We start from the raw sequence: 16,777 nt of genomic DNA, 5'->3' as shown, positions 1-16,777 counted from the left end.
AATAGCTATTAATTTTCAATTTAGTGCAGAATTTTGATCCATGGCTAACATCCTCCAGTTAATCATAAAATTCCTTACTCTTTTATTAATTCATTGTTGACATTTGGGGTTACTGGGTCCAGCATGCATTTTGTTTTGTGCTGAGCAGAATCTTGTATTAGATATCATTGATAATATAAACCTGGTTGGAAAGAGTAGGGGAGAAGGACAGGCTACATCAAAGTCTTCTGGAGCAAGGGTATTCTTCGGCAAGTATCACAGCAATCCTCAAATGCCTGTGTGGTTTTCCACAGCTTGATGAGGGGTGAACACAGCTCATGAGATTCAGAGTATAATGAAGAAGACTGTTGTAGATTTTGATCGGCTCACTTGGGTTAGATTTATAGCAGCTTGGTTTAATTCTTCCCAACGGCTTTAAGAGTTGCTTTATTTTCTCTAAAACATAAAAATAATTGACTTAAAATGAAAAGTTTAAATCAATACTTTGATACTTCTGGAAAAAATTTTTTTTTTTTTTTAAAAAGCGTTATCAAGGAACTTTTTGTAATCATATCCCACAGCAGCTTGGGAATTCTTTCCATTTAATTACAAATTCAACATTTGTGATTTCTGAACTGAGGACAGAGCTATTCTGAGGGCCATTTGTCAGTTCATTTTTCCTAATTAACCACAAATAAAATTCAGAACAGCACCAAAAACCCAGCTGTGAGAGTATCTGAACTGAAACATGTGTATCAACTGCAAACATCCTAAAATATAAAAACAATATCAATTTGAAGGCCTTCAAAATGAGAGCTTAGTGCCAAGTTTGTAAGTTTATGGAAAGTGCAAATGTTTTTTTATTTGCTGGGGGTGGGGCATGATATCACATGAACCCTACTTATTTGGTCAACTTGAAAAACCTATGTATTTTCTGTTCTTCCAGCTAAAAATAATTAACAATTTAATCTGAATATCCTTTTAAGGAGTTTATAATACCACTTTTACTCCAGTTTTTTCCTTCCTTCCATTCTCCCTCTTTCTTTACCATCAGTCCTGAGGTCTGCTTCTCTTAGGATTTTGGGCACATTTTGTTTTCCTATTTGTTTTTTTTCTGAAATTGGGTGGGTATGTGTGCATCTCCTTGCCCTTTATTGAAGGCTGTTTTCCTCCCATTTTATTGAGGTAAAACAGGGGACATGATGCCCAAGGAAATTAGTATTTTGGCCCTCAGTCCTCTTCTTTCCCTATCTTAAAATCTGTATTGTTGACAAAAAAAAAGTTGCTGTAGATTCCAACTCATGGAGACTTAATGTGTATCATAGTAGAACTGTTCTCTCTCAGTAGGGCTTTCAATGGTTGTGATCTTTTGCAAATAGATTGTTAGGCATATATATATATATATATATATATTTCAGTAAATTAATAGCTATTAATTTCTGAGACCACTCTGGGTGGTCTAGAACCTCCAAACTTTCAGTTTCTAGTCATACATGTTAACTGTTTGGATCACCTAAGGACTCCTCTGTATGGTTAAACCACATGACGCCTCTTGTAAGCTCACAAGTGTAATAGACTGGCAAGAGTGATGGCCCCAATTCGTTACCTTCTCTATCTACACCTTTTGTCCTGTGACTTTGCAGTTTCTCTCACAAAAGAGGTGGAATCTATCCCCCATGTCTGGCTGGGAACTTGCTTTTACCACCAGAATGCAGCAGAAGTGATAGTGTGCCAGTTTACAGTAAAGCCCTATATTTGCACTTCCAGACTTCTGCATTGCATGAGAACATGCCCACATTAGCCTCCTAGTGGATGAAAGAACCAGTTGAGTTAACCCAGTCATCCCAGCCTAGCCATTCTACATCAGCCAACAGCCAGCCAATCTATGTGTGAGCAAGCCAGCCAACATCAACAGAGCCCTGCCAAATCAGCTGAACCTCAAAGACAGGTGAGCTAAATAAATGCTCATTACTGAAGTTTTATCACTGTAATGAAGCATTATTGTGGTAGTAGGTAACTGGTAAGAGCCTTGGTGGCACAGTGGTTAAGAGCTTGGCTGCTAACCAAAACGTCAGCAGTTCTAACTCACCAGCTGCCCCTTGGAAACCCCATGGGAGAGTTCTACTCTGTCCTTATAGGGTCACTATGAGTTGGAATCAACTTGACAGCAATGAGTTTGGGTTCTTTTAAGTAGCTGGTACCACAGGTATTTGGATACAATGTGATTGCGATTGGCTCTTGACCTCCATAGTACACTCATACTGGTCACTTAATGTCACAAAAACACAAGCCAGTATTATGTGAATGAAGCTTTTAGACCCAATTTACAGTGTAAGGTATGTGGTATTAGTGGTGTTTTACTGTATTTTCATTGAACTCTCAATTAAAGAATTTAAAAAGGCCTCTGAAAAAGTTTTTCTTCTGCAACTATAAACCAAGGGGATATTCAAGAGCAAACTACAGTCTTAAAATATATATGCACAGGTAATATATATGTACAACCATATATAGTATATATACACACAGTATATGCATATATATATAAATGATATAGACAGGTAACAAGCTGAAGGCTTAAGTATAAAAACTTTTCCATTCGTTCTCACTTCCATTTTCAACTACCAAATCAACAGGTTGGTGGAAACCAAAATTATTTCCTTAAGAATGCTTAATGTGAATATTACTTTGAGGTAAACACAAGGTTTAAAATGTGAATCCATCAAAACGCACCAGTTTCATTTATTTTAACAAATTATATTTTGGGGGATTTTTCTTCTATCTCATAAAAGATAGCTATTAATTTTAGAATCATGTAACATTATTTTCAACACTGTTTCCCACTGGATGGACTCAGAAACGGGTTAAACCTGCTACCAGAGTGGCTAAAATCCAATGCACATATAAAAAGCACAGTATTTAAGAGCATGAGGCTAAAGGTGGATTTGAAAGGGTAACTGACTAAATAAAAGGTGAATCAATGGCATCTAGTTATCTAGAAAAAAAAAAGGCTCAATAGATTTCATGTGCATTTCTTTAACATCCAACATTACTTTTTTCTATCCATAAGCCTTCTATCTATAAAGGAAATGGACAGTTATGTAACTACACGTACATGTGAGAGCAGAGAGACAGACATACAGACAGATAAGGAAAGAGAATGTATTGGCATGTACGAGAGAAACTGCAGAAAATAAATGCAGATTCACTGAGATGTAGGCTCTCTTTTATTTTCATAAAGGTACATTTGACACTTGAATGCTATCAGTGAACACAGCTGAGGAGTATCAGTCATCTTGTGTTAAAATTACTTTTAATTGGGATGAAAAATACAGCATATTAACCAGATTAGATGACAGTCTGTGATTAGTTCTTCACCACGTATTTCAAAAAGAACTACATACTTATTTCCCCTTGTTGTTACTGCAATATATTTCTTTTTATTTACGGTTACTCAGAAGGTTACAACGTAGTGTTTTAAGTAGTTGTTTTTTAATAGTAGAGGACACTTCGCATACAAATACAGGCAGAAAAAATTAATACAGAACTTTTCAAAGTAAGAACACGGAAGACACCAAATCTACAACGTGGGAGTTAAGAGTTCAGGGATTTTTTTTTTTCCTTTAAATAGGTGCTTTTCTTGGTATGATATGACCTAATAAAAGCTCTAAACTTTGCAGACTACACTACAGCAGCGTAAAGCTATTTCCAACACGATGGATGACGATGGCTCTGAGGTAGAAAGGTGATCATGGCTTTCCTCTTATATAAAACAATTTTTTTCTTCTCAAAATATCTATGCTCCAAATAGATACCCTCGGCCCCCCAACCCACCCAACCTATTCTAAAAGAATAGCAATTTCTAACTTTAAGCCTCCTTCTAGCCAGATCCCAGCTAAAGAGAACCCAAAGTGAAGACGTCCTTTAAAAAGATGCACATACACTGAAATCAAAACACATTATTTTGACTTTTTTTTTTTGGTTTCTCTACATTTGGTAATTAAATAACATGTTTAAACTGAATCAATTAAATGTTAAATTAGAGGCGGAACCAAATACCTAACTGAATCCACTGAAAGCTACAGGCAGGGGTACCACCATCTTAGCATGAATTTCATTCTTCTACAGAAGCAGTGACACAGGCTTTTGACAATATCTTTTGCAAATGCATTGATCACATTGAGGAAAACAAAACATCTGTTCATTTACTCACAAAGGTGGAATGAGATATGCACGAAATCTGTATCTGTTGGCCTCTTTCAGAATGAAAATAACTGTGAGTTTCAAGTATGATAAAGGGTGTGAAAATATATAAGCAATGATAAAAATATCTTCAAAGGAAACTAAATACAATGATACGCTCTGGTAGCCCAATTACATAAAGTGTGGTGTGTATTTATTGATGAAAATCAAGACCTGGGAACTAGGAAAGGTTGTATACAAAGTTTGTTTTTGTGTCAAAATAAAAATATGCTTAATGAGGCAACCTTTGGTTAAAGGGTCTTTGAGATTATAAGTCTGCTTTAAGACTCCCCTCTCATCTGGACTGGGACATGAAATAAATAAAGAAATCGAGACCTACTTATATAGTGCTGGGCTATAAAATGCAAGGAAAAAATCCAACAAAAATGCCATTTAGGCCCAGAGCATTTTTATTGTGGTTATCCAAGTGGTCACTAAAGAAGTAAGTGTAGGATGTCAAAGTTAAATGGTATACACAGAACTGCAGTCTAATCCTCATATATATATAATTGGCTGAAATATATGAACTTATTAATTTGGCCAAATCATGAAAACAAATATAGGAAATCTATTTGGTCATATGGCTGATGAATCATAAATAACCAAAACATAATGGTAAAAGAGTGAAGGAAATAAATGAAGTTATTGTACAAGGTTAATACAAACAGAAGGAATGTAAAAATGTAAAATTTTCTTCTAATTCCTAGCCCATTTGTGACATGGTTATTAAAAAGAAGATAGAGTATTAGAAAGCTCCCCCCCCCCACACTCCCAATGCTGTATACATTATACAAATCAGTGACAAAATGTATTACCATTTCCAAATACCACTCTGTTCATTAATTTACAGTTGCATAGAAAGGGAAGAAAACAATAATATATGGTTATTATAAAAACAAAATATCCTTTTCTCTTTGGATAGTCAGTGTTTTACTCCTTCAGTAGGACACAGCCTGCACTCAACAGCGTGTTTCACAGAGCCATGCAGCTTCTGATTAAATGGAACTTGGAACTGGCATTTGCTGAGAAGGGTAATACTGTAACATCAGGAAATGTTGGTTGGCTGGATGACTACTTCACATTGCCTGTGGGAATGGAAAATAGCACTGTCAGAACAATATTTACAAAAAGCATTACAGGTAGCAGACGCCTGTCAGCTCTTCAGGAAAATACAAGTGCTTCTCTCAGAACTGGTCAAACCCTATTTTGCTGAGTCTAAACGAGTGTCCTTTTGACTCACATCTGACTTTTGCTCCCCAGGATGAGGGCCTCATCCTGGAGTCACCTCGTCTGTTTTTCATCAATGCAGCCAATGGAGAGAGAAGTCAAGAGATCTTTTCTCTTGCCCAGGTTGGAATCCAAGTTAAAATATAGAAGACTTGGCTTTTTCCAGATGGAAGGCCCAATGGTGAGTGAATTCAACTGGTGCAAAAACCTAGAATCTTCCCAGGATGCCGTGGAGAGCTTCCTGAAGAGAGGATACCCTGACACCATGACAACTCCAACCAGCTGGGGCTTATGAGAAGATCCCAAGGCAAGAATCATAATCCAAGAGTATATAGTGGTGATGGTTAAAGGTTCCGGGGACAATGTCCACAGGTAAGAGATCATATAAATCTGGTCTACATTCAGGGGGCTAGCATAAACCTTTCAAAGGGAAGGTCAAATAGTTGATCGTTTAGAAGTACTTTGGAGTTGGAAATATTTTTTAAAAATCTCTCTAAAAAGTAACCTAAACTGGGCCATATCTCACAAATTAGGACTCCCAGGAAAGACACTGCCTCTGTCTTTGCCCCTTACGTTGTAGAGGATTTGGCATGAAGCCCTGCTCACCCCTGGAACTGTGTTCCTGCTGTTTGGAAAAGTGACTTAAGGGGCCCATTTCCTCCCAAGTCTTCCTGAGGCAGCAAATTCATTTTGATTCTCACTTAGACCCTATTCTCCACTTGCCATTAGTATTCAAATACGCATTCTACAGAAACTTGCTTCTAGATTTTGAACATTTTACTGCTTTGTTGGAGGGAGCAAGAACAAGCATTGATGGTGTGCCCACTGGGGTCCAGGAATTGTACTGGGCTACTGGGGGAAAAAAAAAAATTTTTTTTTTTTTGTTTTTTTTTTTTACTGGGTACTGAGGTGTGAAAGACACCTCAACAATGCACTCCCATTCAACACTATATGAGAAAAGGCCAACCAAAGTCAGTTCAAAGTACTTTGGAACAGAGAAAGGGAGAAATTAATTCTACCTGGGAAAGGAACATGTTGTTATATATTAATATTTGTAAAAAATAAAAATAAAGATTTGGTGCCAATTCATGTAAAAAATAAAGACTAAAAGGATTTCTATGTATTCTATTATCCTTGAGAACTGGATGTACTGATGAGTGAGACAGGGCACACAAATTCTCATTTTAGGTGTCAGAATTTATGCAAAATATCCAGGGGAATATATATTTTTCAGGAGTTTCCACAGGACTCAAGGTACAGAAAATGTATGATCATTCTGAGGGAAAGGTAAGGAATATACTGCAGGGGAAAGAACAGAACAAGAAAACGAATCGGGAGAGAAGAAGAGGAAGAAAGGGGCCTCCTGCAGTGAGTCAGATGTTTGTTCCATCCACTAAGTGGCTATATATTTACCTCTTTTTAAATTCCATTTCTTCAAATTTAAACACAAAGTAGGAGGCAAAGGTCTCTAAGATCACACTCAGTTTAAATTCTAACCACTTTTTTGTGAAGTGTTTGAGAATTTAAAAGCAGTTTTTCTTACCCCTTCTCTGGCCCCATCATGCACAGGCTTGCCTCCACCTGGGGACCCTCAAGGCTAATCTCATCCCCTTAATTCTCGTTTTGAATGGGCCATCTAAACTGCTGCAGACTCCCAGTCACCCTTCTTCTACCACACCCTGTTTCTATAGAGACCTGTACATCCCTCATTCTGTCCCAACATCCTAATTCTCGAAACCCTTTCCCTGTTCTCTCCAAATCATATGGTCCATCATTACGAAATCCATATCCTCCAACGTTCTGTTGAATTCTTCCTTCACTTGCTTGCTCGAGCCAACATCTGGACCTCAGCATCTGTTTCCCCCATAACCTCTCACATACGGCTGCTTTTCTCCCACACTCCTCATACACTGGTTAAATCTTTTCCTAGTCCCTTATTGCAACTTCCAGGGCATTTTCTCTCTCTCCTCCCTAAAAACACCCACCTTCGAATCTTATGTCATCAAACAATACTGCCCAACACCCCTCCTTGATGCAGTTACTAATTGACCCCTTGGGTCATGTTCCTTCATTTAGTAAAGAAGAAATGGCTCATCATCATGGACTTTCACCCACTTCAAAGCTATTTTAAAATCTTAATCATTTCAATGTAGATGACTCTAGCTCTCTGTTATCTTGATTCCTTGAACTCCTCTCCTCCAATAATCCTGTCTTTCACCCTCCTTAGCCACTGCTTATAGACTGTTACTGTCTTAGTTATCTAGTGCTACTGTAATAGAAATACCACAAGTGGAAGCCTTTAACAAAGAGAAATTTATTTCTTCACAGTACAGTAGGCTGAAAGTCCAAATTCATGGTGTCAGCTCCAGGGGAAGGCTCTCATCAGTGTTCCCCTGGACTAGGAACTTCTCCATGCAGGGACCCTGGGTCCAAAGAATGCGCTCTGCTCCTTGTTGGTATGAGGTCCCCTCTCTCTGCTGCTTCCCTCTCCTTTTTATCTCTTGAGAGATAAAAAGTAGTGCAGGCCTCGCCCCAGTGAAACTCCCTTTACATTGCATCAGGAATGTGACCTGGGTAAGGCTGTTACAATCCCACCCTAATCCCCTTTAACACAAAATTACCATCACAAAATGGAGGACAGCCAGCCACATGATACTGAGAACCATGGCCTAACCAAGTTGACACATATTTTGGGGGGACACAATTCAATCCATGACAGTTACTAATACTCGCAACTACTCTATCACTTCAATTTCAACCATCCTACCTCTGACAACCACTTGTCTTTCCAGCTTATATCCATTGATAGATTGATACTACAATCCATTGATCCTACCATCTTTTTTTCTACCTCTCATAACAGAAATGTTTTTACTTCTCTCACCACCCAGTTTAAATGCCTGGGTCAATCCTTAAAATCTTCTCCTGGCTCCATCCTCAACTCTGGTAAATCTAATACTTGGCCTACTCTGGTACCTGTACTCATGTAGCTGAATGTGGCCAGACAGCAAGACACAGCTCTGCAGACTGGTCGCACCTTAAATTCATGAGCAGGCATGTTACATGGGCCCTTAATGCTGCCTGGTTATCTCACCTTATTTCCCTAGTCCATCTGCTCTCCTAACCTACAAGCATTCATTACATGCCCTCCAGTCCCTCCTCATACCTCTAGGACCTCACTCCCTGCTGAAGTCCCAGCTTCCTGAGATCCACTATGAAGAAATCAGAAGAGGACACCCACAAACTCTTGTTACCACATCCACAGTCTACTTCACACGCCCTTCCCTTCCCATCCATTGTGTTACAAAAGATGGACTGCCTGTGCTTCTAGTTAAGATCCCGGTCCCCCTTGCCCATAAGACAATTTGACTCAGAAGGTTTACTGTCTCAAAAAAGACAAATAAACAAGTTCACCAAAGAAAATGTTCTCCAAAGATCTACTGCAGCCTTGCGACACATTATTACTAAGAGTACCCGATAAGGAAAACACTGAAAGTCACAAGGTTATAGCTGCCAACAGTTCTCAGCAAATTTTCAAATAAAAAATTGAAGCTATTTAGCCCCATAAAAGTAACAAAACCATCTTTTTTTAAGTCAATTTTCTGTGCTAGTTACTTTAGGTAGATATTTGGGAGAAGAGTGGCTGGCCTTTATCCTGGGTACTGTGCATAGTACATGTTGTTGTTAGTTGCTGACTCACGGCAACCTTATGTGTAACAGTGCGAAACATTGCCTGGTCCTGTGCCATCTTTGTGATCTTTGGTATGTTTGAGCCCATACATAGTACATACAATGCCATTAAAAAGATATTAGAACACAAAGGATCGAGTACATGGTATTTCTGGCATCTGAAAGAACTGGCTTTGAAAGCGTCCCTCCCAAGACTGAGAAACTTGTACTGAATCCACAAACACTTTAATGCCAAGGAGGTTTTCTTATGTATGTGGACAATCAAGCAGCAGGGAAATCAAGGGTAGCTAATCTGCTTAGCCCAGGTATGATCCGCAACATTCGAGTCAATCAACTCATTAACTCTTACCTGTGGCCTGCTGGGGAGATTTGCTGAAAGAGAAAATAAAAGAATTCAGTTGAAGGACGTGTTGCTTTGCTGGTTCTATGCTTTCAGGGGTGCAAATGTATGGAATGAACCACTCTACTTGGAGTAAGATAATAGTGCAGCTGTTAAATGGAAGCCAATAAGAAACATTTTTGGGGGAGGTGGGGTGGGGGTAATAATGCTTTAACAAAGGCTAGATTTCTCATGTCCCATATACCATATACTTTAAGATGCAAAAATTCTACCAAAATATATAAAACATATGCTGTCTCTTTCAAACGAGTGCACTCTTTCAAGTCAGGGAGCACTTAGTTTTGGAAAAATATATCAAAAAGTCATATTTAAATTTTACCATGTATATTTTGCGGATGTTCTATAGATTTTACTAAATAGTACAAATTCTGACCAAGTTGCCTTTAGGAAAACAAAGGCGCATGAGTGTTTAGTTTCTGCCACCCTTGTCCCAAAGGTTGGGAAGATGGTGGCCAAGCTTGCATCAAGGAAGCCAGTTGCTGTCCAGCTGATCTGACTCATGGTGACCCCATGTGTGTCAGAGTAGAACTGTGCCCCACAGGGCTTTTAATGGCTGGTTTTTTAGAAGTAGATTGCCCGACCTCTCTTCTGAGGTGCCTCTGGGTGAACTCGAACTGCCAACCTTTTGGTTATAGTCAACTGTGTTAACCGTTTGTACCACCCAGGAACCCCCATCATCAAGGAAATGGTTGGTTTAATCTTAAGCAGCCTTTTGGGCACTTAGGCTAACAATAGTGCCTGGGGCGGGCCCAGTTAAGAGGTCAGAGAAGTCAGAATATGGTGTCTAACTCTCCTTTGCACCAGTGTAGCCAATTTCTTCCTGGTCCTAGTACCCAGAGTCAGGGAAGCCATCCTGATGGACCTCTCCAGGACAGCCACTACCAAATCTCTCCTCCAAGGCTCCCCTTTTCATCTCCCCCTTTCACTGCACACTCCTAAAACTATTGTCTTGTGCTCAATTTTAGGGAAAAAAGATTTCTGCCCCAAAATAACAGCAGTATCTCTTGAGGGTCAAATATGAATAACCCTTAATCATATTCAATGTTGTATCCATTTCATGTCCGATTTTTTATTTTTGGGGGGAAAAAAAGACACCAGTGACCACCTGAAGCTTTGTGAGAAAGAAAGAAAAGGTGTGAAAGGTGACCTTCCTACAATGTCTGGAGGGAAAGTGTGTGCCCCAGTATTTGAGAAAGAATCAGGCTAAAACAAGCCTAGTCCTACCAGGTGTGCAAAGCAGCTTAGTTGCATTATTATTCACTATACCATGGGTTTACACTTTTTTAAAAAGAGACAGTTATGCTTCTATTGTTAGTAACAAATATAACAAACAGCCAAATCCTAGATAGAAGTTTAATCCCTTTTGCTCCAAACCAACATTTTTAAACCTACATCTTTTTATCAAATAGAAGGCTATGGGTACTGCCCTGAACAAATCATATAAATATATTTTAAAAGAAAATCAGGAAATTATTGTATTTTAGAAAATTTTGAGTTTTAGATGACTGTAACTCAAACTTAATAAACACAGACAATTCACAGTGAAAACGAGCCCAGGGGTCTAAAATAATTTGGTCTGTTAAAAAAAAAAATACCCAGCTTATTATGACAATCCTGTATATTTGAATGGCATACATGAAAAAACTGACAAAATATTTTACAATGAAAAAAAAAGTTCTAGTAGTCAGTGGAAACGGTAGCAGGTATATTGGTTAAGAGGTGCACCATTAAATTCCCTTCATTAACTCTTTGTCAGGAAGAGATGGAAGTATCCCTCTGCTCTGAAATGCAACAAAAATAATTAAAAGAAGACTTTAAAAGGCCATAATTCAAAGATGCAATAAGGACCAACTGGGATATTAACTCAAGACAGATGCATTCCAAAAAATGTTACGTGCAACAATACACAGATGCTGTAAAAAAAAATGCCAAGTTTAAAAGTAGGCAATTCCCGCAATTAGGATTTATGAATAGTTTCATTTTAATTCCAAAATTGCCAGGAATGGCAATTCACTGTGGCCATGCTAATTTTTAATCCACAATGGATCAAAAGTCAAGATTAACATGCAGATCAATTCATTGTATGCTGATGACAAGCAATTTTAAAGTCCTCATTAGTTACAGGGACTCAAGGGATTGGCTTGGCATTGGGAGGGTGCCAATTAGATTTGCTCTGATAAATCTTCCAAAGGTGGTCAGTAAGCTTTGCGAATGGAAAGGCTTATTAAAATATCTGCTGCTGAGCAACTTAAAAGGGGCAATAAAACAAATGAATTTTACAGAACCTTCTGAATACTACCTGGGAAAGCATCAACAATCAAGTCTTCCTAATTAGAAAATGTAATCATTCATTATCAGGAACATGCACTGAGCACCAACTCTATGTCAGGTACTCATTTCTACTCTGCACTAAATTTAAAAGCTTTAATGTTTTTAAGGTGTATTTAATAAGAAGTGTCAATTTTATAAATTAAGCCCCTTATCTTCATAGGAAGTAGTCTTTGTCTTGGGGATTTGTATATCATCAAAACAAAATATGGACTATAAATACCATGTTGGGCAAACTAAGCCCAATCTAATAACAGAACTTGACCTCTTCAAACACATGGCTAATCAAGCTCGTACTCAGAAAACTGTAAATATTATAGAAAGCTGTGAATGAAAAACATCTGACAATGAGAACACAGAGCCAGGTTCTCATTGAGGAATCTCTGGGTTCCATACTGCACCCTCACAGCTCTCCGAATGACACACGTGAAGAAAGCACCAATGCAAGGGAGAGGTGAGACCTCTGAAATGTGGGTCCTATTTAAGATATATACTCAGGTATATTAATAGCTAATAAGGTTTCCTACCAACAGGAATTTTATACTTGCCTTCAAAGACAGCCTATAGATGAGATGAACTTAACTCTTAAAATTCCTTTTGTCCTATAATTATAATTAAGTTTGAAATTATATTCTTTTAAAAGTCACACAGATCAGTCTTTTACAATGTCTAGATATCTGAATATGCCTTGAGAAACTTTTAAGAGTAATTGTTTTAGAAAACTGACCTTGTAAAAAAAGAGCACATCATGAACTTTTAGTGTAAAAATTTTAATATGGCAATTATACATTTTATCTTCACTACAAGGCATATATTTCAACATTTTTCCCATCCTAACATTTACTGCCAACTGACTTTTAAATTGAAAATGTCCATCTTGACATTTAAATAAAGGCTTCTAAATGGACTTTGATTTACAAAATTTGTTCTTAACTAATCATTCATATATTTTGGAGTGAACTGAACTAAAATGTAATTTCATTTAGAAATTCTGGCTTACAAAGTCTATGATGAGGTTTTTATCTAGCCATTAAATAATATACAACTCAGAACCACAACCTCTTAAAAAAAATTCAACTTTGAAATATAGTCGATATAAGAGGTTTAATCTGTTCATCTATTATGGAAATTACAGAGCCTAGAAAATAATCTAACAACATGTGGGTTTAGACTGACCCTTATAAGCTTTTGTGAGACTCTTCAGGGCCAAAAAAGTTTGTGTGTGTCTGTGTGTGTGCACAAGTGCACATTTGTTTTTTGGGAGGGTGAGAAGGGGATTGCTATACAGAAAATACGATTCAACTCTGAGCAGAATAGCTGAATTACAAATAATAATCTAGAAAATGACACATTCATAAATATAAATACTTATATTTATGTGCCTCTGGAAACTACAATGGATCCTTTAGGCAAATATTCCCAAAAATTCAGAAGTGAATATATTTTAAATAGCTATTTTTACTTCCTGTTAATGATGGCATTTTGTAAATTGTACAGTAGAGTACAATTTTAATGAAGTCAATATATCTACACTCCCTGAAATCTTTTTCCTCATTTAGGATGGTATTTTATGAGGAGAGAATGGAAAAAAGGGAGATGAGTGGCTGCATACAATACACGTAAACACACACACACCCACAAAACAAAAACTCATTTCCGTCAATTTCAACTCATGGCAACCCCATGTGTTACAGAGTAGAGCTGCTCCATAGGGTTGTCTTAGCTGTGATCTTTAGGGAAACAGGCTACTAGGCCTTTGTTCTACAGATCTGCTGGGTGGATTTGAACTGCCAACATTTCAGTTAGTAGTCAAGTGCGAACCATTGGTGCATATGTGTATGATATATATGTATTACATATGTATACTATATATGGTGGCTTGGTGGTGTAGCGATTAAGAGTTCAGGTGCTACCAAAGAAAGTTGGCAGTTCAAATCCTCCAGCCATTCCTTGGAAACCCTATGGGGCAGTTCTACCCTGTCCTATAAAATTGTTATGAGTCGGAATCAACTTGACAGCAACAGGTTTTGTTTGGTTTTATATATTTATATAATGTATAAAACCAAAAAACCCAAATCCACTGCCGTTGAGTTGATCCTGACTCATAGCAACCCTGTAAGGTTTCTGAGGCTGTAAATCTCCGTGGAATCAGGCTGCCACATCCTTCTCCTGTTGAGGCACTGGTGGTTTCGAACTGCTGACCTTTTGGCTAGCAGTCCAGTGTTTTAACCACTGCACCACCATTAGTTATTAGTTAAGTGGCTGCTTAGATTTAAAATTAATTTGAGAGAAAATCACCCTAAAATTATAAATAATACCTTCATATTCTTTAAGAGATTATTTAAAATATAATTGTAGCATTAAGTAGTGTGCCTGTATATAAAAGTAAACTGTTGTCTGAAATAGCAAAAATATTTTAGGTGAGATCTCAGCAGAAATTACAAGCTAGCAAGATGCTCAGGATCAAATGTTTGAAAAACTATCAGTAAATAAGAATCATGATATAATTTCCCCCTTGGATTTGGGCTGTTTTTATTTGGGCATTTTCTGGCCCTTGTTGGTTCATATGGAAAATACACAGGGTTGTAATCTGTGATGCCTTAAACTGTTTGGCCTTTCTACAATGACTATTTTATTCCATGAGCAAAGAAACCAATAGGACAAAAAAAAAAAAAAAAAAAGGAAAATCTAGAAATAATCCCTTGCTGCAACTGAATCTGATGACATCAGTTAATAATGTCTGGAGAAAAGAGAGGGAATTACCTTAGAAAAGGCTATTTTCCTGGCTTGCTGGGCTTGCCACTAAAAGCTCTTCTTTGAAATGAATGCTTTTCTTAGTGCAGTTTGCATTGAGGAGGATCATTTCTTTTTAAAAACAGACGTATTTCATTTTGTCACTCATAAGGCATGCTGGAAAGTCTCAAAAAGCAGGATCGCATTGTCACTGTGTCCCAGTGAAGCGATGGTATCTCAGTTAAGCTTCATTTTCTTTGTCAACATATATAACGTTTGACTTATTTTCAAGTAATATTCAAGCCTGTTTCTAACAGAAGTTTATGTTATCTTACCAACGAAGGCAAAGGGTATCATGCGGGAAAAGAAAAAAGGAAAAATACAGCATAGCGGTGGGCTTCTGGCCTTTTATACTCACGACAGCAAGATGGAAATGTACTGTTGATCTGCTCCATGACCTCAGTGAGGTCTGTGCTGGTTTCACGAGGTGGCGCCAACAAGTCCTCCGCCGCTGTGACAGCAAGAACAAAAACCAACACGTGTCCTGAAATTAATGTCCAGCCTCCTAATAAAACCCAACTTCAGGAGAAAATACTCTTACCAGCCTCCACATGTCAATGTGAAAACATCTCTCATTGAAAACGACAACTTTAGGGAGAAATGAAAAAATGTTCCATATTCATTTGTTGGTAATATCAATTTTATGTAATTAAAATGTGCTAGCTATCTGAGTTGATGGCAGTGGGTTTTTTTTATCCATTCAATTTATCCATTAGAAATCTATTATTTCACATTTCAAATACTTTTTCATATGAGAAAAACATTCTATTGCCAATTCCTTTCTTTTCTTCCTTCTTTCTCTTTGGAGTCTTCAGCATAGGCTAGCTTAACCTGCCACAAAAGTCAAGCTATCTTCACATACTTTTTTACTCAGATGTGTGTGTGTGTGTTTCCTAAAAGGAATAAACAATTTTCTTGCTTAAAAAATTATTACAATAATATTAATGATTTAGTTCTTCTGATTAATATACTAAAAAATATCTCACAAACAAATTAAGTTGGTTATAAAGTCTGTGGTCCACAGTAGAATTTTAGAACTTGAATTTCATCAATAATAAAATGTCATTCCTGAGTGCCTGGTTTCCAGAGACTTTCCAAGCAGCAATGACAGGTCCCCATTGTGACCCATGACAGGCTGAGTGGGACCTCTGCCTCAGAGGGGGCGGGAGGGGGTGACAATGTTTGCAGGGACGTGGATGGAGCAAATGGACTAAAGAGTTCACAGATCCACAATATGACAATATGTGGTATGATCGTCTTTTGTATTATATTCCGAATATGTATAAATATGAAATTTTATAACCATAAATTACTAAGAGACTCAGTCATAAGGCAAATAAAAAAAATTAAACAGACTCTGACTCATCCCAAAAGAAAGAGCTCATTTTTTTCATCTTTTCACTAAAATTCAATCCATTACTACATATTATAAGCAAGTTGTGTTATAGCTAATTATTCTAAACTTTTTGCTTTTTTATATTGCTCAGATGGATTTGTATTTATTTGAGACCAAAGAGAAAATAAAACTCCTTTATGCCCTAAGACACCAGTGCCTAAGGATGCTCTTTATGATTAAAAACAAATGGCAGACCACAGATGGGACTGGAGCTGCTCTGCCCGGGACACTGACCTGCCTGCTGGAACTGTGGGCCAGGATCCGGATCAAGCGAGTAGCTCAGTGCAGAATGCTGAGGGGAAGCCCACGGGGAGACGCCATTGATTCGGGGGTCAGATTCAGGCTGCAGTCACGTTCAGAGGATAAAGCAGAGCAATGGTTCAAATAATTATCAGGGAAATCGTTGCCTTTTTAACTTCACCTTCCCCACCATGTGTAATTAAATCATGTAGAGTCGTATGCTTTCTGACATTTTCCAATATGGTTTAACATCAGTTGGATGGATGCACTAGTATCAAAAGGTCCTCCCCTTTCACCCGGGCCCCTTAAAGAACTCATTGGTTATATTGCCAGTTGTATTTATCAATGTCAGTTTCATTACAAACATGTTACATCAATCTTAAAAATACCAGTACAGCTTTTAATAGAGCACCCCTTGCTATTGAGTTGATTTCGACTTATGGCAACTCCATGAGTTACAGAATAGAATTGCCCCATAGGGTGTT

General features: G+C 37.7%; 1 protein-coding gene across 10 annotated transcripts in view; it reads right to left on the bottom strand.

Moving 5' to 3' along the window:
- Positions 1–3,188: 3,188 nt before the first annotated feature.
- UTRN (utrophin) overlaps positions 3,189–16,777 on the bottom strand; it is a 610,574-nt gene continuing 596,985 nt past the window's right edge. For 3 of the 10 annotated variants that reach the window (XM_049902936.1, XM_049902916.1, XM_049902945.1), the window contains 4 exons: positions 16,287–16,395; positions 15,015–15,107; positions 9,485–9,507; positions 3,189–5,303 (listed from right to left, as the gene is read on the bottom strand). In XM_049902936.1, coding sequence (XP_049758893.1) covers positions 5,295–5,303; positions 9,485–9,507; positions 15,015–15,107; positions 16,287–16,395 — 234 coding nt within the window. In that variant the 3' untranslated portion in view covers positions 3,189–5,294. The other 7 variants (XM_049902906.1, XM_049902871.1, XM_049902887.1 and 4 more) reach the window with 5 other exon arrangements.

Source organism: Elephas maximus, chromosome 1, assembly GCF_024166365.1.
Source record: "Elephas maximus indicus isolate mEleMax1 chromosome 1, mEleMax1 primary haplotype, whole genome shotgun sequence".
Lineage (NCBI taxonomy): Eukaryota > Metazoa > Chordata > Mammalia > Proboscidea > Elephantidae > Elephas > Elephas maximus.
Note: the sequence above shows the minus strand (reverse complement) of the source record. Positions and strands in the feature narration are given on the sequence as shown.